This window comes from Peromyscus leucopus, chromosome 20 (genome assembly GCF_004664715.2).
Source record: "Peromyscus leucopus breed LL Stock chromosome 20, UCI_PerLeu_2.1, whole genome shotgun sequence".
Lineage (NCBI taxonomy): Eukaryota > Metazoa > Chordata > Mammalia > Rodentia > Cricetidae > Peromyscus > Peromyscus leucopus.
This window is the reverse complement of record NC_051080.1, coordinates 64,594,280-64,616,188: the sequence shown is the minus strand read 5'-3', so window position 1 is coordinate 64,616,188 and position 21,909 is coordinate 64,594,280. Positions and strand designations below refer to the sequence as shown.

The window sequence follows — 21,909 nt, the reverse complement described above, 5'->3', positions numbered from 1 at the left end:
GAGATGAGGTACAGAACAGTAGACTAGAGAATGTTGTACTGTAAGGTGTGAGTCAGTGTGAACTCTGGGAGCCTGGAATTGGCAAAGAAGCCTACTACAGTTTGACCAACAAACATCTTGTTCTGACTGATCAGATGGGAAGCAATTCAGTCCATTTCTTAGGAGGCAAAGAAAGAGAACCCAGGAGATCTGTCTTGGCCTTGTCAGACATGAACAGGGGTGGAACACAGAAATTTCACGTAAGTTGTGTGGGGAAAGGATGGTCCTTAAGTAAGCTGTTTTCCAAAACACAAAGGGGTGAGGGGTTTCTTAACCTTCAGGCAAAAGTCAACGTTATCAGTACCAACTATGAAATGTACTTAATGTACATTAGGGCAGGGAACTATAAGCCCAAAGCTCACAGCAACTGGAGAGCTTTCTAAGATTTTTATAACTATTATTGCTCATCTATAAATGTAGTTTCCAAATCTTTCCAAAGTACTAGGCTACCAAATTACAAATAGTGGATTTTATGTCTAACCTATACTGATGATACTGGAAAGATGCCTTTTTTTAAATAGATTTTTTTCATATAATATGTTCTGATTACAGTTTGCCCTCCAACTCCCTACCCACCCAAATCTACACCCTTTCTTTTTCCTCTCACTAGTGTGCAAACAGGCATCTTAAAACAATAATAAAGTAAAATTAAAAACAAACTGGAATAGGACGAAACAAGCAAACAAAACGAAGAAAGGCACAAGAAACATACAGACACTGAGAAACAGAAGTTCACACACACAGAATGGAAACCATAAACGATGTGTAAGGGGAAAAAAGAAGACTGTCCAGACAAAGCATTGAGATGAGGACCTCCAAACCACGCCACGGAGCTGAGTCTGTTTGTGTTGGCCATCTACTGAAATGGAAGACCAGCAGCTTCCTGTAGGAACACTAAGTCTAAGCAGATTTAAATACGACTGTCAGCAGTACAGGAAAAGAAAAAGAAAGCCAAGGAAGGTAAGCGACCGTGACAAGGACATTCAGAGAGCGAGCTTCTAGCTATAGATCCCATCTGCTAGCTACGAAATGTCTGAAAGCACGCTGATGAAATGGGGAGCGTGGTCTGCTTCAAGTCTGGAAAAGATGTTCACAGTCGGGGCTTCACAATCAAGTGGATTTTCATACCGTAGGTGGGCTGGTCGGACTGCGAAGTCTGAGCAACCAGATCTTTATTGTGACGCAGAAAGAGGATGGTGTTCCTCAGAGTCAGCGCGTGATCGAAGTATCTCTGTGCTTCTCCTTCTCCAGTGCTCTGAACCTAAACCAAGAGGAAACAGAATGTTTTTAAAAATACCACTCTCATGCCACCTACTAAAATCATGTAACATGTGTATAAAGATACTACAAAAACAAAACAAAACCCCCAAACAACAACAAAAAAGTAATTCAAAAACTTGCCCAGGAAATACTGAAACAAATCGCCTAGACCAATTTTGAATTAGTTCCTGTGGTAGTTTGAATGTATCTGGCCCCCATAGGCTCAAAGGGAGTGGCACTATTAGGTGGTGTGGCCCTGCTGGAGGAAGTGTGGGGACAGGCTTTGAGGTTTTCTATGCTCAGGACACCGTCCAGTGTCGCAGTCGACTGCCTGTTATCTGCAAGATGTAGGACTCATCTACTCCTCCAGCACCACCTCTTCCTGCACGCCGCCATGCTCCCTGCCGTGATGGTAACGGACTGAACCTCTGAACTGTAAGGCAGTCCCTCAATGAAATGTTTTCCTTTACAAGAGTTGCCATGGTCATGGTGTCTCTTCACAGCAATAGAACACTGACTAAGATAGTTCCTACTGTAGGACATCTATGAAGATGATGGGAAGGACGCCACGTATAACAATTTCAACAACTGAATCAACTGCTAAACAGCACATTTTATAAGCTCTTTGTCCTCTGTATGATTCAAAGAGAAAAAGTTCTAAAGCCAGTTCTGCTTTATCCAAAAAACATACAGAAGTAATCAAGAGATCAGAATGTAAAATACAGTGAGACAATAAAACAATAACTAGCAATACATCTGGGAGAATAAGGAATAAAGATTGAAAACATGAAACCAACTGGTATTATTTCATATTTTTTGTAGTAATGAATGCAAAAATCCTATAGAATAGTAAAAAAAAACTATTTATGACATAAAGAAATTATAAAATCACTGCAAATTCTCTAAATAGAACATTTAATATACAAAAAATAACTAAATCACAAAAACCTACCAAAACTATTAGCCAAGGAACAGATCTGACAATACAGCCTGCAAAGAACATAGGACGGACTCAAACATCCAGTGAAAAGAAGCACCAACAGAGAGCACGTGAGACTGGGCTTGCTCCCGGGGAAAAGGGGGTTAGTAACAAGCAAATACAGCTGATGTCTCCAAGATGCTAACAGAGGCAGTGACAGCAGACATAATACTATACTCAGGGATACTTTCCAGACTGAAAACAACAGGAACAAAAACTTAAGTAAGAGTGCCTCAGATCTTACCTCAGTCACACCAAATTAAAAAAATAAAAGGTTAGAAAAAAATTAAAGAGACTACACATATTAAAATGTCTATACTCATTTCTCAACACATCGACTCATACTAAGAGTTAGTCCTGCCTCCTTACAAATCCCAGAACCCATTCAGTCCTTCACTGTGTTGAAGTCTAGTGAGCACCACAGGATAAGATAGGGTAGTGACATGACCAGGCGCCGATCAGCAGAGCTGCCCCTGCATGTAACAGGAAAGTTCCAGGTGTGCTGCCCTGGTGTACTGACCTTCTCCAGTTCTATAAGGAAGCTGTCCAGAGACTCATCCGAGAGTTTGCCTACTTCAAACATGGTGACTGCGTGACTCTTCAAGTTCTGCAAAAGAAGCACAATATTATAGCTCTGGTTTTCCTTTTCATGCTATGGACATTACTTATGCTTTATAATGTCTTTAAACTAAAAGATGGACAACATGAGCAACTGGTTCTTCCAACTACAACAGCAGCCCTCACTGGAAACTCTCATGCTGTCTGAGGAACGTAAAACATAGTTGGCTGCTTTCAGGACTAGCTCTGAACGTAAAGACGTTTTTATAAAGTACTGAAGGATTTGATATCGCATCTTTAAACATCGTTATATTGAAACAAGCATTTGACTTACTGGTGAGAGATTTCCCATCATTAAAAATGCAGTAAGGGTGGAGTCAAACAAGAAGGCGATGCGCTTGGTATACCCAGCGGACAGACCCAGACTGCTTATACTGGCTGTGTCGGCTGAAAAAGTCAGAATAGGAAAGCAAGTCAACAAAAGCCTTTGTTTTGCTTATCATCTGAACTAAGTTTTTTACTTCAGCTTTGTCTGATAGCCAAACAAACTTAATTAAATATAAGCAATATTGTAGTCTTAAGATAGTTAAGTTTCTTTGAGTCAGGGTCTCACTACGTAGCACAAACTGGCCTTGAATTCCAATCCTCCTGCATCCAGCTTCCCAGTACTATGACTGCAAGCATGTACTAACATCAGATGAAGGCGATTTTTTTTTTAACTTTAAAAGTCATTTAAATTTGTGTTGATGTCCTAGTTAGTCAACTTGACACGAGCCAGAATCTTTGGGGAAGGAGAAACCTCAATTGAGAAAACATCTCCATTAGACAAGTCTGGGGGCATTTTCCTGATTAATGATTGATGTGGGTGGTACCACCCCGAGCAGTTGGCCCTGGGAAGTATAAGAAAGGTAGCTGGACATGAGCCTGGGGACTAAACAGATAAGCAGTATTCCTCCAAGATTTCTCAATTCCTGCCTGCAGATTCCTGCTTGAGTTTCTGCCTGGCCTTCCCTTCTTGATGGAAATTGGAAAGAAACCCCTTTCCTCCTCAAATTGCTTTTGATCAGGGTATTTTATCACAGCAACAGAGAGGCAAACTAGCACAGTTAATTTCCTTGAAAACCAGAAATAAAAATTCTTGATCACCAAAATCAGTAAGTACTATCAACAGGCCTATGTTCCTCAGTGTGTGTCTCAGGTAACAGGCAGAACAGGAGAAAGGTCACCCCAGGTTCCTGCTACCCTCAACTTTAAACCCTGTGTGTCTCCAGATTCTAGGCTTAGCCTGCACTTACTCTTGGGCTGAAGTGGCCTTCCCTCATTGGCCAGTGAACTCATAGCCACTCTAACCCATAGCCTCTTCCTGAATGTAAAGAAGTTTTGTCTTTTTGTGGTTTTTTTTTTTTTTTTTTTTTTCCAGCCCCAAATACCACAATTGCTTGGGTTTTTGTTTGTTTGTTTTTTGTTTTTTTTTGGGCTATTCTCCCCCACCCCCTTCTCTCTCAACTTAATTTCTAGAAAGCAAGTGCCATATTCTTATTTATCATACCTTCGAGACTTAGCATAGTGTTCACAATATTGGTAAGAAGTCTAATACAGAGCTATAAAGGAGATGCAGGGCCGTGTCTGGACAGCTGGCAGACCTACAGACAAGCTCTAAGTTAAACTGAGTTGCTGCTAACCTGGGTCTTCTTGACTATTTGTATCAGTGTCAGTGGCCGAAGAAGCTTCTTGCACAGGACTCCTACTTTCCCCGCCATCCCATGATAAGAGCATCTTTTGTGGGTCTAAAGTACTCCTATTAATGAAGAATACATTCACTTTTTAAAAATCACATAAATGATCTCACATGAAAACAGCTACTTATTGACAAGTTGGTACTTACAACTACGAACAATCCACCAGACTATAGGCCAACATACAAGTGTGAAACTGAGAGGAATTCTCAAATTGCTTTGGACACACATAGAAAGCATTATAACTAAAACTTGCCAGGTGGCAGTGGCACACGCCTTTAATCCCAGCACTCGGGAGACAGAGCCGGGTGGATCTCTGTGAGTTTGAGGCCAGCCTGGTCTACAGAGTAAGATCCAGGACAGGCACCAAAACAACACAGAGAAACCCTGTCTCGAAAAACCAAATTTAAAAAAAAAAAAGAAAGGAAGAAAGAAAGAAAAAGAAAGCACTATAATTAAAATTCAAGCACAGGCTTCAGGGAATCCAAGTTCTATACATTTTATAAAATATCAGATGTACTTTTCTCCTAAACAAAATGCTCTTGGTTTTCATCAGATTATACAGAAGTTCCATCACACCAAGATGACTGAGACACTATCCACAGGATTCACCTCAACGGCATGGTAACTAAATAAACTTCCTGCATGTGAAAATTCTTTTCAAAAGCAAACTCTATCATACAAAGGAATAAATGAATTACTTTAATCTGTTCACAGATGGAACATTCTTCCATGATGAATGAAGTTGATCCAAATTTATTACTTGTCCCTTCTTATGAGCAAAACCCAATCGGCAATACATTGAAACAGCATTCTGAAAGGAATGTTAAGGAAAATTAGCATTAAAACAGACATCAGAATAGTTGTGGAGAAAAAAACACTGTAAGAGACCAGGCCTCTCACCAGATGTGAGAGCATTTCCATATCTTACCTACAGAGCAGTCTGGCCAGGACCACCATCCCCTAAACCCTCTTCTAAAGAGACTAGAGGTGCAGCTTTAACAGACACTGGCCTCCTGCTGCCCACACTAATGTGAGTGCTCTGTTTCACCTGGTGGAAAACGGACTCAGAGCTTCTCAGCTCCCCCTTTCTCTCTGCAACTATCCCTTTACCATGCAGATTTCCTCAAGCAGTCAATAAGGATCAGTAATGTATCAAGAGAAAAATCAAACAGCAAAATCCAGCCAGTACTCACACTACAAATAAAAGGTAAAAAATAACATACCTTCACCAGTGATAAGTCTATCTCAAGGACATTTGCGAGCTATAAAACAAAATTGAAAATTACGATTCCATTCTCAGAACTATCAGCATATCAACATTCAAAAATGTTTTTGCCACACTTACCTCTGCAACATTAGTGTGCTCATCTATTGAGACAAATATCTTATAGAGCAGAGTTTCAAAATAATCACCTTGTACCCGATTCATTACAAAACCTTCCAGAGGAGGAACTGAAATAAACAAAACAGACTTTTCTCAGCACTAGTTTTCATAAAACAACAAAGGAGAACTCAAATGCCTATGCAAAAAGAGAAATCATTCAGAGACAGAATACAGCTTTTATGCATTCCATCTACTACATAGTAACCTTTCAAAAGTTCCCAGTCAAGGCCACACACACCATCTACACAGAGCTGTGTAAAGGGTTCTCACGGAACCCTCAGAGTTACTGAGGCGAATGGAATACTAGACAGTCTAGACTTGGTGAAAACACGGAGCAGAACTGAGCCTACAAAGGTTTGTGATAATCTACTTCTGAAGCCTCACAGGCCAAGACAGTGAGCCACACAAGACTGTTTGAAAGTTTACACTCCTTGAAAGCAGTGCAGTCGGCAGCAGAAGTCGCTAACATCTGCTCCTCCTCAGTGGCCAGAGGTCCAGACTCTTCAGCACAGCAGGCAGCCATGGTGGAATGTCCAGTCACTCAGGCTATCTCTTGTCTAGACGCCCGCCTGCCACTTTTGTCTGACTGAGCAGCAAGCTCAGCCTAGTGAACGGTAAAGGAGTGTGCTCTTGTTCTCTCACACCCTAACAGGTGTGTGCTTCCCTTCACAATGCCTTGGGGAAGCACTGGCAAGATGGCTCACTGGGTGAAGGCACCTGGTGTCAAGCCCAACACCTAAGTCTAATCACCCACGTGACAGGAAAGCATTAGCCTCCCGAAAGCTGGGCTGACTTCCACATGAACACCACAGCATGTACATGCATCCCATGCACTTACATACACAAAATAAAACGATCTCATGAGAAAGCGGGGTGCATAGGCCACTAAATTATTCCCCACAATAAACACTAAAGGTTTCTTAGAAATATCTTAGCAAGTCCCTATTTGACAAGTTACTTCTTATCCTACAGTACTGCTATGTTCAAGCATTCACTGAATGAATGCTTGCTAGGAGACAACTCTTTACAGAGATATAAATCAGTTTCTAATGTATATTAAATTAACATGAACTAAAGTCTAGCTTCTTTTTTAAAATTTTATTATTTTTTAAATTACACCCATGATATTAATTACACTCATGATATTAATTACATTTGTGGTATTCATTCCATAATTATATATATGATATTCATTAATTATATTAATTGTATTGATTTATTACATTCATGATACTATGTTCTGATACTACTATCCATTTGTGGGGGTTTTCCTTCACACAAAACAGAGATTCTGTACTTAGGAAATCATTGTTCTATACTCCTTTCTTCTCTATCTTGAGATAACATCTAATCTTTCTGCCTCTATGAATTTGTATATTCTATATATTTCATGTAATACAATTCTACAGTATTTGTCCTTTTTTTGAATGTAAAAATATTTTATGTACAACTGTAGGAGAAATAATATACAGATAACTTGAACATAAAAACAGGTTATAATTTAAAAGTTCAGGGTTATTTTAAATAGTAAAATATTTTCTCTGTAGAAATTAGTATAAATGATAACATTTCCAGCTTCTTAAGCTACAGGTCAGAATCCAGGGTTGTGTGATTTTTTTGTTTTTTAAGATACTGGTCATCTAAAGAGAATGAAAGCATTATTTCATATCAAGTATGAAAATACGTTCCAGACAGACTACAGGTTTGACAAGTTATTATGAACTTTTATTGTGTGTGTGTGTATAATTCTTCAATATATTCTTTAAGTCCTTTATTAAAGAATTACAGACAAATACAGGCACTGAAGCATTAAAATACACATGTAAAAAAAGAGACTGTAAGAGCTAAAGAACCAGGACAAATGCTGTAAGACAGTATCTTCTTTAAAAAAAAAGAAAGAAAGAGAGAGAGAGAGAGAGAGAGAGAGAGAGGGAAGGAAGGAAGGAAGGAAGGAAGGAAGGAAGGAAGGAAGGAAGGAAGGAAGGAAGTCGGGGAGGGGGAGGTGATCTGGGAAGAGTTGAGAGGTGAATATGATCAAATACGTTGTATGGACTTCCCTGAAAGAATAAACCAGTATTTCTTTAAAGACGGAGTAACTGTGTTAACATTGGAGTCCTCCACAATCACCCCTCTAAGAGCTTTCATTCCTCCATACATGACTGGTCCACCTTCCACAGCACTTACATCTTTGTGGACCATGTGGATGCCTCCTCTGAAATAGCCTGCAAGGGTTTCATGCTGAATTTGATGGCCTCCATGCTGCCAACTTCACCCTTGTGGGTTATATCAAATAAAAGACCAGACAAGAAAGGTGGCATGCTAACAAGCAGCTATAAAGGCAAGCGTCTGTCTGCACCAGCTAACTGCCAACTACTGAGTCAAACAGCAGACTGTGACTACAACGAAGACGCCACCATTCACCCTTTCTCTCTTCTCTCCAATGAACCAAAGAACTACGGAAAGTTCACTGTTGTTGTATGCAGAAGACAGAGGCAGGAGGATGAGTAACTCAAAGCCAGCCTCAGCTACATACAAGTTCAAGGCTAACCTGGGCTACATTAGAACCTCAAAACAAAGACACTAAAGTAAGTCAGTGTTCAGATCGTCAGCAGTTAAAACAGACTGAAATCAACAATCCACTAACCTAACCTCTGAGTGACTCTCAAGTCAGATCAGCTTACAGATAATAGGGACTAGAATAAATCTTGCACATTCCCAACAGTGAGGAAACTACTACCACCACTTCTGTCTCCAAGGACTCATTTCCTTGTTAACAGGCTTCAGTTCAAGTCTAAACCTATTATTCCACTTGCTATAGCGTCAACTTCAAACCTAGATTAACGAAGTTATTGTTTCCCTTCCTTTTTAACTGTCTTTCCAAGCTTAAACAGAATTCACGCAAGAGGTCCACGATGCATTACTAGGTTGGGGAATGAATCTCATAACATGCTAACTCAAAGATCAAGACATGCCACAGCCTGATGACCTGTCAAGATAACACTGACAAGAGGAAATAGTTCTGGAATCAGCCAAACTACCATCTATTTCTCAATATCAAGTCATTCTCCAGAATCTAACGCTTCATATTCTTTCTCACAAACATTGTTTCAGTATCATTTTTTTAACTCATAAACAATGACAATAGCTGAATGATATCAAAAAACTACTTATTACAAACATCTAACTATAATTTCAGTACTTCTACAAAATTTAAAACTTAACAAACAGTGATCTCATTTGGGATTGTAGGAAATTTATCTTGAAGTTCTACTATTTTAATATAGTATTTATATCAAAATAACATGAAAAATGAAATAAGAAATTTTAATAAAGCCACAATGGGTTAAATGTAAAAATAAAAATGTTCTTTTACAACTATGAATAGCTAAAATTATAGAATGATTTGTGTTAAATGTATTAGGCTGATACAACCCATTTAACTTCAAGTAGTCATTCAAAATAGAGTGCTAAATGTCAGCCCAGACTTACCAGCTATACAACTGTCATCTGATATGGGTACATCCAGGTAAATAAAGCCTTTGTTATACAAACCTACAAAAACAAAAGCACCTTATTTTAGATGGGACACTATACAATACCATTTTTTTCCTACAAGCCTGACTTCTGTCTTTCTGTGATGTCTTAAACTGAATGCTACATGAAGAAAAAGAAAATAGTGTAAGAGAAAACTAACTAGATTTTCTAACTTGATTTCTTACACACTTTCTGAACTCCAAATCTCTCACCATTCATTTGTGTAGGACTGTAATTACATCCACACCAGAAAATAAAAGCCTGAGATCACATTTCAAGTAACATGACTTAGGCAATAGACTCGATTTGGGCTGGTACAGTAACTGGTATTCCTTAACTGTTTCAAACAAGTTTCTGAGTTGACAGAGACCATGCCTACTAAGCACTTACTGTGTACTACATTGTAATCGAGTGACCCAGCGAGCTGAGGGCCTGAGTCGATGATCTTGTCAATAGCGCCTTTCTCAGGAAAAGTGCATATCTAAGAAGAAGAAAACATTTTCAATTAACTTCTGTCCTAACTAATTTGTAAGTCTCCTAAGATGTATTCACATCGGAACCCATGACTGATTACATGAATGGAATGAACAATATCACCTTAGAATTTAAATAATAAAACTATGCATATAACCATCACTTAAATTGCCAAACTAAGGTGCCAACAGTTTAGATAACAAAATCACCCTAAGTACTAACATCTGTTGGTTAGTAGTAAATGCTCACTGACAGACACCAATGTTTATTCTTTTTCTTTAAAAGAAATGGAATCAAATACATGAATCCAAATCCTTACCACTAAGTCCACTAAGAAAACTTCCGCATGAACACCAGTGAAGTTATGACAGGTATGTTAGGAAGGGCTTCAGTGCAGCAACACATCTGAAGCTTCCAACTTGAAATGCCCTCCAGAAGGACAGACGAGCGTAAATCCATAAACAAAAGTGTAAAGGTCACACACATTCCTTCAACGGCACAGACATTCCTCGGTCTCTACTCTTTCTTTAATCACCATCCTTTTCAAAATATGTACAGCTTGGATCAACTTGTGGGGTATCACTGCTCTTGATCTTGATACTATTACCCCAACAAGGCACCTACCCTATTCAGTGTAATTCAACAGTGACTGCACTGAGTATCTGTCAATCTTGGACCCTCCTATCATTATAACTTGAGTCATTTAGTTAACTGCCTTGTGTTCTCTTTCCCCATCTATGAACTGGGTACTAACAATTCTTTCTCCTGGGGTTGTCAGGAGCCTTAAAGGAGACAAGAACACAGTTACATTAGTGTACAGCACATGTGCACAAAGTCAGTGTTCAGAAGTTAGCCATATTATTATGGCCGCTAGGTGTGACATCATGTCCCTTTACACGAGACCACTAATTAAAGAGACCATTAATTAAGACCTCAGGTTACTGTACATGAACCAAATCATTACTCCTAAACCATTAAAGAGGGTTTTGCAAACTCCATCTAACCTATTAAGATCATTTGAATTAGCTTCTAATATTAGTTTTTAAAACATTATGTAATGTCATTAAAAATTATAAAGTTAAATATATAATTATAAAGTTAAATATAAAATTATAAAGTTAAAAAATAAATATTCTGGTTTTAACCTTTTCTTTGTCTTCTGGTTTTAGTCTATAAGGATCTCTACCTTGATGTCATCTTCTGTGATGTATCCAGCCTGCACCACCCACCATGCCTCGATGGCAATTTCCACTGGCTTTATTGGTAGAAGATCACGGGCAGTTTTCCTTCTGAAGAATTTCTGCAATAGTATACGTTTAAGGATTTGCAACCAATCCAAATTGCCACTTTCTTCTATCATCATGTAAGACATTACAACAGGCTAATCTTTGCAAATTTTCATGTTTAAAATGCTAACTAGCCTAGATACTGTAGCATCACTATCATTTTAAAATAAATTACTTAAACCTAGACCTCAATCCAGAAACAAATGAAATGAAACCCCAAAGTTAAAAACACATTTAAAAATGTGAACTTATTTCACTTAGTAAGTGAATTCTGGGGCTAAAATAGTCAAATAAAAAGACAAGCAAAGAAACATTAACTTCTAAAAATAAATGTTACACGTTGTAACTTATTAATCACTTAAGGTATAACCTGGTGAACACTGAAGATCTGTTCCCTGCTCCTATAATATGTACGTTAGCTGGTTCAAGTTAGATTCTGTTATATCTACCACTTGAAACCAAACTCTGGTTTTAATCCAGTTCTGATAAGGAGGCTGTAAAGCAAAAGAGACGACTTTACCTTTGAAGATCTACACTGATTCATCAGGTCAATGTACTGGTTTCTTCCTATGCCAAGAAGCCGCAGACCTGAAAGTAAGTCTTTCCTTTAGTACATCTTGAAATGTGAGTATACATTGAGGGACATTAGAAAAAACTCCAAATCTATAGTCTTTTAGTAACTGACTGACATGGTCCATCAATATCAAAGAGAATTCATCACACAATATAGATGAAACCTCAACTTTGAGAGCGATGAATTCAAGTGGCCACTTTGGACAGTGCTAATGAGGACATGCTGAAAAAGCAGAAGTCCTCCCGGTTTTAAGAAGTAAAATTATGCTTTTCAGCAGAAGCTTCATATGTGCAGAACTACATCACATGTTAAATATAAATTTCACAAAATAAGCATAGTGAAACCTAGCAGGTCACATTTGTGGAACTCCACATGCTACTGTAAGATAAGTGTGCAGGCTGTCCTTCTATCAGCAGACACACGGCCCATATAACAGCAAGATTTCATTCTCTAGAATAAAGGTTAGTCCTAGCTTTCTGAGTCCAAAATACTCTTCCCATTGATATTAGGCTAAATCTCACACCTGATTTGTATTATGAAATAAAATTCTCATTAATAATGTTGCTCTCAATTTTTAGTATTTCCTAATAAACAATACGCATACACAAAGACACACTCCTTAGCAATTAGGTACTCACAGTCAGCAGCAGTAAAATTAGGCAATGAATCATAACTTTTCTCACTATTCATGATGTCCTTTGAAAAAGAAAAAATATAAAATATGAAACAGAACTTTCCTTAAACATATATATACATACACACACACACACACACACACACACATATATATATATGCATACACACACATACATATTTTGCAACAGCCGAATAGAACAACAATTATTACTATAGGAAACAGTAGGTCACAGTTGACACCCTAGAACATGCATGCACCACTGTGGTACTAAGTCCATGGCCTCAACACAGTATATAAAGGGTGGGCTTTTGGGTCTGGGTTTCTTAGAACAATCTCTGAGTCCCAGACAGTTGCCCTGCGGTCTCTATTAGAGCTTGGGGTTCTAGTTTTTCCACACTTCATATCTGAGCCTACATTCTTACCCCAAGAGAAGGCCAATAACATGACAACTCTATCAACATGTATCCAAAACACACACTTCGAACAAAGACTATAATTACCTCCAAGTCTTTGCTCCTATCTCAATTAGTATCAGGGTAAACTTAGTATCTGGCTTTTTCAACTCCAATCTTCTCCAACAATATCCAACTATTTATTGTTGGATAAGACCCATTTTCAACCCAGACTTAACAATCATTTAAGAAAAAAAAATCCAGAGAACAGTGAGCATGGAATGTAATTGAAATGAAAGCTGGTAAATGTACAAAAATTCTCTCTGTTCTACTCTCAAACCTGGTGGATACCAGAAAACGAATCAAAGAGACAAGAGGAAGGAACCGATCAGTCGCCACTTCGTTACACCACCATGCTTCTTCATCATGCTACTGGGACTCTCAGAACCCCAAATGGAGAACCTGAGAAACACAAGACTGTACAAGTGCCAGAGAAGAGTGGCTTACAGAGCTAATGCAGGGAGCGTGGAGTCAAGGGCACCAGGCACATCACACCAGGGCACTAGCCTCCCCGCTACTGCAGGTGCTTGGCTTCTCTGAGTATCTGCTTTGCTCTGCTCTTCCAGGGTCTAGAGAGCCCAAAATAGCAGGACTCAAATATGAACAGTGAATAAATCCTGGCTGTATAGGTCCATCTTTATAGAATCTCACTTTTTAAAAAACAAAAGTATAGAATTACTATAGTTATTCAACAAGAACCAAGTACAAACCAGCTAAAAGTTAATAATTAGAGACTAACAGCCAGGACAATGGACACAACTCTCCTTCCTGACATGTATTATATATATAATGCTGGGTCTGCATCATTATTTTTTTATACAAGGTGAACAGCTAAATATACTAAGTTTCTCTGATCTTACTGTCCAAGTCTGTAACCCACATTTTCAATCTTGCAGATTACAAACAATAACTGTACCAACTGCTGGTATAAATAACTGATTAGTATCATAACTGCATAAAGGGTAAACAACACCTTCAAAATCACAGAATATAAGCAGCTACCTTTCCAACACAAAAGCATCAATAATGGCAACCGTGTGCACATGTGTGCCTCAGCCAGCTTGTGAGCATCCTGACACACAGCCAAGTGGACAGACAACATCCATGACAGCGGACAGCAGGGAAGCAGGTGGTTCGCTGTAAGGTGTCCCTGGCTCGGAGTCCCACCCCACTGTTAACGGTTACTCACACTAGAAACTAACCTCCATGATCCCCGTATAGTATGAAAATGGTGTTATCCTCAGGCCCTTCACCATAATGTCAGATAAGTGGTAAGGGTACAGCATGAGATGATCGCGACTGTATTTCAGCAGCTCCTCATAGTATTTGCGTTCATCTTTCTTGACATGTTTAACTGCAAGGAAAGGAAAATGTCTACTTTTCCCAGGTTTCTTACTGTTTCACTATATATTCATGAAACACATATTTTAACTTTTGAAACAGTATACAAATTAAATAAGAACAAACAAACTGTTGTAACAAAGCAACAATTTTATCACACAAAAAAGTTAGACAGTCTTCATAATGTATGTAAGTTAAACGTAATAAGACATATAAGTAGAGAAAAGAATTCTTACCAAATCAAGAAACACACAGAACCAACAGACACAGCTGTAAGTCTTACACCCTGGAGCACATCACTTCACAGGCTAGCCAGATCACATACTAGTTTTCAATGAAGCCCATTTTTAAAAGGCATTTTGCGCCGGGCGGTGGTGGCGCACGCCTTTAATCCCAGCACTCAGGAGGCAGAGGCAGGCAGATCTCTGTGAGTTCGAGGCCAGCCTGGTCTCCAAAGCGAGTTCCAGGAAAGGTGCAAAGCTACACAGAGAAACCCTGTCTCGGAAAAAAAAAAAAAAAAAAGGCATTTTGCTTTTTGTTTTTGTTTTGAGTGTGAGAAAATTGAAACCAGGGCATATATCCACCACTACTGAGCTGTACAAAACTAGCTTCGAATTCACACTAGAGGCCAGGCAACCTCGAACTTGCAATTCTCCCATGTCAGCCTCCAAAGCAGCTAAAATTACAGGCCCATGCCACCAAGCCCCCTTATTTGTCTGTCCACTCATGCATGTAAGGGTGTGTGTGTGTGTGTGTGTGTGTGTGTGTGTGTGTGTGTGTGTACACGTACTGCACACGTAGGCCAGAGGTCAACCCCATGTATCATTCCTCAGCAGTGTTCACTGTTCATTTTTTTCAGCTTATGTATGTGTGTGTGCACACAAATGCAGTCAAAGAGTAACTTGAGGGAGCTGGTTCTCCACCATGTAGGTCCTAGGGATCGAATTCAGATGGTGAGCTTTGGCAACAACTCTTTACCCACAAAGCTAATTTATCCTGTAGGCCCCCAACTGTAGATAAATTTCTAAATGGTCTTATTAAATAAAAAACACGAAGCCAGATATCGGGGTGAACGACTGAGAGAGATCAGGGAAATAGGGAAAGCCACAGCTAACCTTACCTCACCAACTCCACGGCTTCCAAATGCAGGTTACTTCCTGTGTACCTACGTCTATATGCCTTGCTGTTCTGCCATCTGATTTGGTCTCCCTGTCCAGCTACATCACCTCCTCTTCCTACACAGCTCTGTCACTTTCTGATCTCCAAACCTCCCTGGTTAACTAGTGTTGGAATTTAAGGCATGTGCTACCCCACTTGGCTCTGTTTCCAGTGTGGCCTTGAACTCCAGACAGATCCCTGTCTGCCAAGTAATAGGATTAAAGGCGTGTGCTACCGTTGCCTGACTTATTTGTTTACTTATAATGGCTGTTCCTATTCCTCTGATCTCCAGGCAAGTTTTATTTATTAAAACACAAATAAAATATTACCACACCCTACTGACAGGATTTCTCACTGGGACCTAGGGCTCACCACTTAGGATAGGCAAGCTACCCAGGGAGCCACCAGGATCTGCCTATCTCTGCCTCCCCCGGGCAAAAATAGAAGCATGCCACCACCTCTACACCAAACTCAGGTCCCCACATAGGAAGCACTTTAACAAACTGAACCTGCTCCCGTGTCCCTGTGTTCTGTCTTTCAAATGCAGAAAGCCTTCTGACGTTAACAGAATTTGTCTGTATATTTAAATTATGCTTTAAACAGAAGTAACACACACTATCAAGACAGAAAATAACCAAACTAATTTGACAAAGAATAAATAAGCATTTCAATGGAGAAAAACAAAACAACCAAAAAACCTACAGACCTAACTGTACTTAAGACTTGTTCCAGTTCTTATAGTTTTCATTACAGTTACAGAACTCAGGAAAGAGTTGGTGACAAAACAGAACTTGAGTCCTTCAGCACACTCTCTCACTCAGACAAAGACGACACCGGACTAAGGTATTACAGGGAAAACAGACCTATAAACAGCACACTAAAAGGGAATTCTCCTGATGATTAGAAAACTCCACAACCTGAATTGTTATTCTGTGGAATGAATCAGTACAAATGGTCTCCCAGTCCATACATGGAGAACATACTGAAAACAGGAGAGATCTGGAATGTGAAAACAACAGCGACGTCACCTCCACCCCAGTGTAGGAGCGTCTCCACTTACCGAGGTTATTTCTGTAGCGCAACTGGTTGCGGATACTGTACAAGACAACCTGCTTCTCATACTCCCGCTGGGAGTTTCCAAGACTCTAAAAGAAATTACACATGGCTATTAAACAGTCTGCAGATGAACAACAGTACTACGTCTGCCATAAAACTAAAAACAAACAAAAAACATGACCCCTAATTTGACCCTGGCATCTCAAATACCTAGAACTGAATGCAGAGTATTTTTTTAAGTTTTCTTATGTTAACTGTACTACTATGATATTAAAACAAAATCCCACATGTTCTTTGTAGTGTGCCTTTCCAGAATGATTTACTTAAATTACTCAAAATAGTTACATAAAATAAAAAAAGCAGTATGAGAATATAACTTTACTTGTTAGCAAGGCTGTTAACAAATATTTTCTTCCAGGATATCTCAGACTTACATGGGATGGACAGATGGAGGATGGATGGGTGAGTGGATGGTAGGGGCTTCTCACACCCACACCTAAGTGAATTTAGGAATACACAGCTAAGGAAGGGCAGAGTGACAACCCAGTCATTTTGAAATACGCTGTGATTACCAGAGGTGAAGATTTCCACAGAATGAACATTTCAAATGTGCTAAAAATGGCTTCTATAAAACGCTATTCCCTTACTCCTGCTTTAGAAAACATCTGGACAAATTCTGCCATTCTCACATACAGCTGTTCACTGACACCTCGCAGCATTGGTGCCACAACTCTAAGAATGCCAAAACCCAGGTATGCTCTAGTTCCTTACATAAAACAGCATCACAAGTACATATAATCTGCACACACCCTACATTTTCCTGTATATTTTTAATCGTTTTGAGATTACTTCTAACATCTTCTAACAAGTTGATAGACTCTATTATCTATAAAATAATGGTAAAAAATAAGTCTGTATACTTCGGGATAAACCATTTTTTTGTAATATTTTCAGTCAGTGGTCACTGAATCAGCAATACACATCCTACAGACAGAAATACAGAAGTGTACATAATAAACAAAATACTTTCTAGCTGTGCACATAGTGTTTTAAGTTCAAAGTTGGAACTATTAAAGCAAAGAATAAATATGCTTAATCATAGTCAGCATTACATTCATCTGTGACCATAAAGTTAATTTAGTATCTGAATGCTCTCTCGCTTCTAATTACTAGGTATAGTTGTTTTTGGTTTTTTTTTTCCTGGCGCACTATAAAGCTAAACTAGACATCTTTAATGACAAAATGATTAGAGGATTCAGTTGGTTCTATTTTTTATAAGTTCTTAAAAGTCAAAGTAAATGTCCATATACCTATGTTTTGCAATCGAATAAATGAAACACCTAACTTTAAACTGTCCCGCAATTGGTCAGGCTGCAGTGACATGATGTGAAAACTTGAATGTCTTTCTTCCTGCATTAGATTAGTCTATCACAGCTGGAGGGACTCCAGCTGTTTCCACCTGTGACATCCCAAGTGCTGCAGTGGAGTGCAGGCCTCCGGTCGTACCGAAGCTCACTTAGAGGTTCAGAACGCACAGCCATCTGCCAAGGTTCCTGCAGCTCTGCTGCCAAGTCAGTCTCTTTTTCAGAAACACCACACACACTGTTCACAAGCATGCCATCCCGCTATAATCGCAGCAAGTTCCAAACTTGAGTTTTGGTCTTCTGGTTCAAAGTCTTTTAAGCCATCATTACTTGTCCGTGTCACTGAAGAATGCTAACTCCATCGCCATGTGAGCTCTAGCACTAGGTGTGGAGCATCTGGTCAGCTCCATCAGTCAATATGTGTTATGCACACAAATCCCTAACCATGGTGAACGTTTTATTCATCCCTCAAGAAAAACATAAATATCTATTGAGCAACTCTTTGACTCTACCCTTCTCCAAATCTCCCATCATTTTCAAATACTGTTGCCACAACAGACCTAGACGGCAGACCAGGGGAAACAGTCATTTCACTACGACAGCTTTGGCTGCACATGGGAGCGCTTGGCGGGTGAAGCTGGGCTTCATAAAAGAGGAACCACAGCAAATGAAGCAGTGATGTGAGAATGAGCACGAGCTACAGAGCATGCCCTGTGCAGCAGAGAACCCTAAAGCAGGCTTCCTACAACCAAGGCTCCTACAAACCCCAATGGGTATATCCTAACAGGTACTCCTCTACCAGACAGATAGATGACAGACAAACACTCCTCTACCAGATAGACAGATGACAAATACTCCTCTACCAGACAGATGATAGACAAACAGACAGACACTCCTCTACCAGATTCAGATAGATAGATGACAAACAATCCTCCTCTACCAGACAGATAGATGATAGACAGACACTCCTCTACTGGATAGATGATAGATAAACAGATACTCCTCTACCAGATAGATGATAGATTGAACCACATTTTAAGAACTGATCCATCATAGGATTCACTTAAATAAAGGAACTACACATTGTGTCAAACAATGAAGTGCCTGATACTTGCAGCTAACTACAGAAAAATCCTGAAAACAATGGCCTGACTTACATTTCTTTCTCCTGCACTAGTGACAGAACCCAAGGCTCTCTGTACATGCTCAGCCCATCTATAACTTCTTAATGTACCTTCTAAAGTCTGGGGTAACCCATAAAATAAAACAAGTTTTTTCCTCATCTCATCCACATTGGAAAACAAAAAAACTGGCTTGTAAGGTTTTTTTTTTTAATCTGAGTCTCCTTCCTCTAGCTTTCAGAACTGGGAAATGAGTCATTTCCAAATTAAGCCCACCAAAACTTACTGGAAATCATCACATCAACATACTTAACATTTATAACACCAAAATATACGTTCTTTCCAAACAAAATAAAGAATCTCCATTTTTAGTACATTTGAGATTTTTATAACCAATTAGGAAGCATCTCAAACTGACCTCATTACACAACATGTAATGACAAATAGCTACTAACAACAACAGCAGTACACAGATGCTTAGGTGCAAAGCCAATGAAGAATCTGACCAGAGCATGCACCATGGTGGGGTGACCACTGTGATGGATGAGAAGGAACAGCACAAAGACAACATGGCTGAGAGGAACTATTTCGGAATGAGGGGGCCAGGAAACCTCCCAAGAGATGCCTGAGGGAGTGTTGAAAAGTAAGTGATAGGAAACGGACAGTGAGAGGACTGGGCTCGCCCTAAATGCCTCAGTCCAGTGTAGTGTGAAGAGAGGATGGGAAGGGCCTGTAAGAAACCAGACAGAAAGCTGATGTGATCTGAAGTGGACCTTGACTCCAGGAAACCGTGGTGAGGCTGGAGAAGGCCCACAGGACAAACATACAAACAAAGGCCACGCTCAGCCTAAAGGAAAACAACGGTGCCTTCGGTGATTTCACACACAAAAACTCAATCCGAGCTGGGCGGTGGTGGCGCACGCCTTTAATCCCAGCACTCGGGAGGCAGAGCCAGGCAGATCTCTGTGAGTTCGAGGCCAGCCTGGTCTACTGAGCGAGATCCAGGACAGGCACCAAAACTACACAGAGAAACCCTGTCTCGAAAAACCAAAAAAAAAAAAGCTCAATCCGGTTATATCTGGATTAAAGTTTTAGCTCGGTCCTATAATAACATTTAATAATCACAATTAAGTTGGAGGAGGCTTTTGCCAATACTAATTATAATCAGTTATTTAAGTTGGGTATAACCTAACTATTTAAAATGGAAATAAAGGACTATTTATTCTAGTTGTCTTCAGATAGGTCTCAGAACACGTCTATCTAAAGAAGGAAACTGTCTGCCAAACCCTCATTCAACTTAAGAGGAACTTGTTCCTAAAGGTTTAGACTTCTCTTTTCAAGTTTCAGAAACTGACTCTTTGGCATCCTAGAGACCTCTGTCCCTGAAACCTTGCCATTATCTACGGCTCTGGTATCCTAAAAGTGTGTTCTTTGCTATGTGATGGCTCACCAGAACCCATTAGCTCACTCCCTAGAACTGGGACTCACCAAAATAATCATAAAACCATTACCACCACTATTCCATACTTTCCAAAATTACACCCGCTGCCTGGCCATCACCAAGGGAAAACAGAAATCGATGGAACTGAAAGAGAAACAGCGGCCCAGGACAGTGCCTTACATGTAGCACACCTTCTTATGACTTCGACCCACCTTCCGTTTTACTGCCTGGCTTTACTAAAATATACACTCTGTGGAGGCAGGCTCTTTGACTGACTGCTGCAAACATCTGTACCCCAAACCAGGTATAACTTCGATAAATACCTGTTAAACAACCGTGTAAATCTGCCATTCAACGTAAGCATCAGATTTAAAAAAATCTCAGGTCATGATCCTCTTGACACATCCTTATAAAGCCGGTCTGTCTAAAGGACAAAGTCCGACAACACAAAGCACACATACCCTTCCAAATCAGATCCTGACTACCCTGTCGGCCTTATCAGCTACCCACCCTCACACATTCAACAAACGCTTCCAGATGCATCAAAACACACAGACATCTCCAAACTTTTGATGACTGTTCCCTACTCTGTGGAGACTTGTTCTTCCCTCTCCCTGGGAGAGGAGGGTCTTCGTTCCTTAGCTTCCACGGTCCAATTTAAATGCTTTCAGTTACACACCCAACTGTGGGCCACCTTCCTCCCACATACACTCCAGAGGAGTTTGAACTGCCACCCTGTATTGTGTGCACCCTAACATTGTAGAGCCCGGGGGCGTTTCTTTAGATCTCAGTAGTGCAGGCCCCTGGCTTATCGAGCCTGCAGGCCGAGGTAATCGGGAGAGTCTGGGGGACATCACTCCACCCTTCTTGGCGACGGAGCCCCCGGACTGTCCTCAGGGCGAGCGACGGCGGGGCGGGGCGGGGCCGAGCGGAGCGGAGCCGTACCTGTCTCACGTTAGCAGGCAACTTGCTCCAGGGGTAGTTGTGTCGGATGTGGAACTCCACGTCGATGTTCATGATGCCCGAGCCCAGGCCAGCCGTGGCCGCGGCTCCTGCCACGCCGCCTCCCGCCCGCACGCGCCCGGCCCGTCAGCGGAGCCCGCGGGAGGCCGCACGCCTAGGCCGCGCGAGCCCGGCGCCGCCCCATGGCCAGGCCTCCACAGCTCCGCCCGGCGCCGGCCACGGGGCAAGGTGGCAGCGACTACGGCCCGTCCCCTCCCTCCTGCAGCCCCAAGTTTCTTCCTAGTTTCGGCCTGCCGGAAATGGCTCCGCGCTGACGTCACTTCCGCCCGCCAGCACGGAGCGGGGGCGGAGCTCCGGCGGGGCCCGTCCCGCCCCCTGCACGTGGTTGAGCGGCGCGAGGAGGGCGGGGCTCCCGCCAGCTGCTCCTGTTCCGCGGTCCCTGGAAGAACAAAGTCGCAGCGATCTGCGCCGCTGGCGCTGTGTGACTCAGTTTCCCCAATGTGAGTTCCCCGGGGCACTGGACAGGCGGCTAAAGGCACGGCGGTCGGC

The 21,909-nt window shown here is 40.8% G+C and overlaps 1 protein-coding gene across 1 annotated transcript in view; it reads right to left on the bottom strand.

Annotated features, from left to right (window-relative positions):
• Fam91a1 (family with sequence similarity 91 member A1) overlaps positions 1 to 21,656 on the bottom strand; it is a 43,555-nt gene extending 21,899 nt beyond the window's left edge. The window contains exons 1-15 of the mRNA XM_028871880.2: positions 21,343 to 21,656; positions 16,476 to 16,560; positions 14,119 to 14,270; positions 12,466 to 12,523; positions 11,774 to 11,841; positions 11,154 to 11,267; positions 9,884 to 9,974; positions 9,449 to 9,511; positions 5,921 to 6,027; positions 5,799 to 5,837; positions 5,274 to 5,386; positions 4,519 to 4,634; positions 3,171 to 3,283; positions 2,799 to 2,885; positions 1,168 to 1,300 (exon numbers count right to left, since the gene is read on the bottom strand). Of these exons, the coding sequence (XP_028727713.1) occupies positions 1,168 to 1,300; positions 2,799 to 2,885; positions 3,171 to 3,283; positions 4,519 to 4,634; positions 5,274 to 5,386; positions 5,799 to 5,837; positions 5,921 to 6,027; positions 9,449 to 9,511; positions 9,884 to 9,974; positions 11,154 to 11,267; positions 11,774 to 11,841; positions 12,466 to 12,523; positions 14,119 to 14,270; positions 16,476 to 16,560; positions 21,343 to 21,414 (1,411 nt within the window). The 5' untranslated portion in view covers positions 21,415 to 21,656. The remainder of the gene's footprint in view (positions 1 to 1,167; positions 1,301 to 2,798; positions 2,886 to 3,170; positions 3,284 to 4,518; positions 4,635 to 5,273; positions 5,387 to 5,798; positions 5,838 to 5,920; positions 6,028 to 9,448; positions 9,512 to 9,883; positions 9,975 to 11,153; positions 11,268 to 11,773; positions 11,842 to 12,465; positions 12,524 to 14,118; positions 14,271 to 16,475; positions 16,561 to 21,342) is intronic.
• Positions 21,657 to 21,909: the final 253 nt, after the last annotated feature.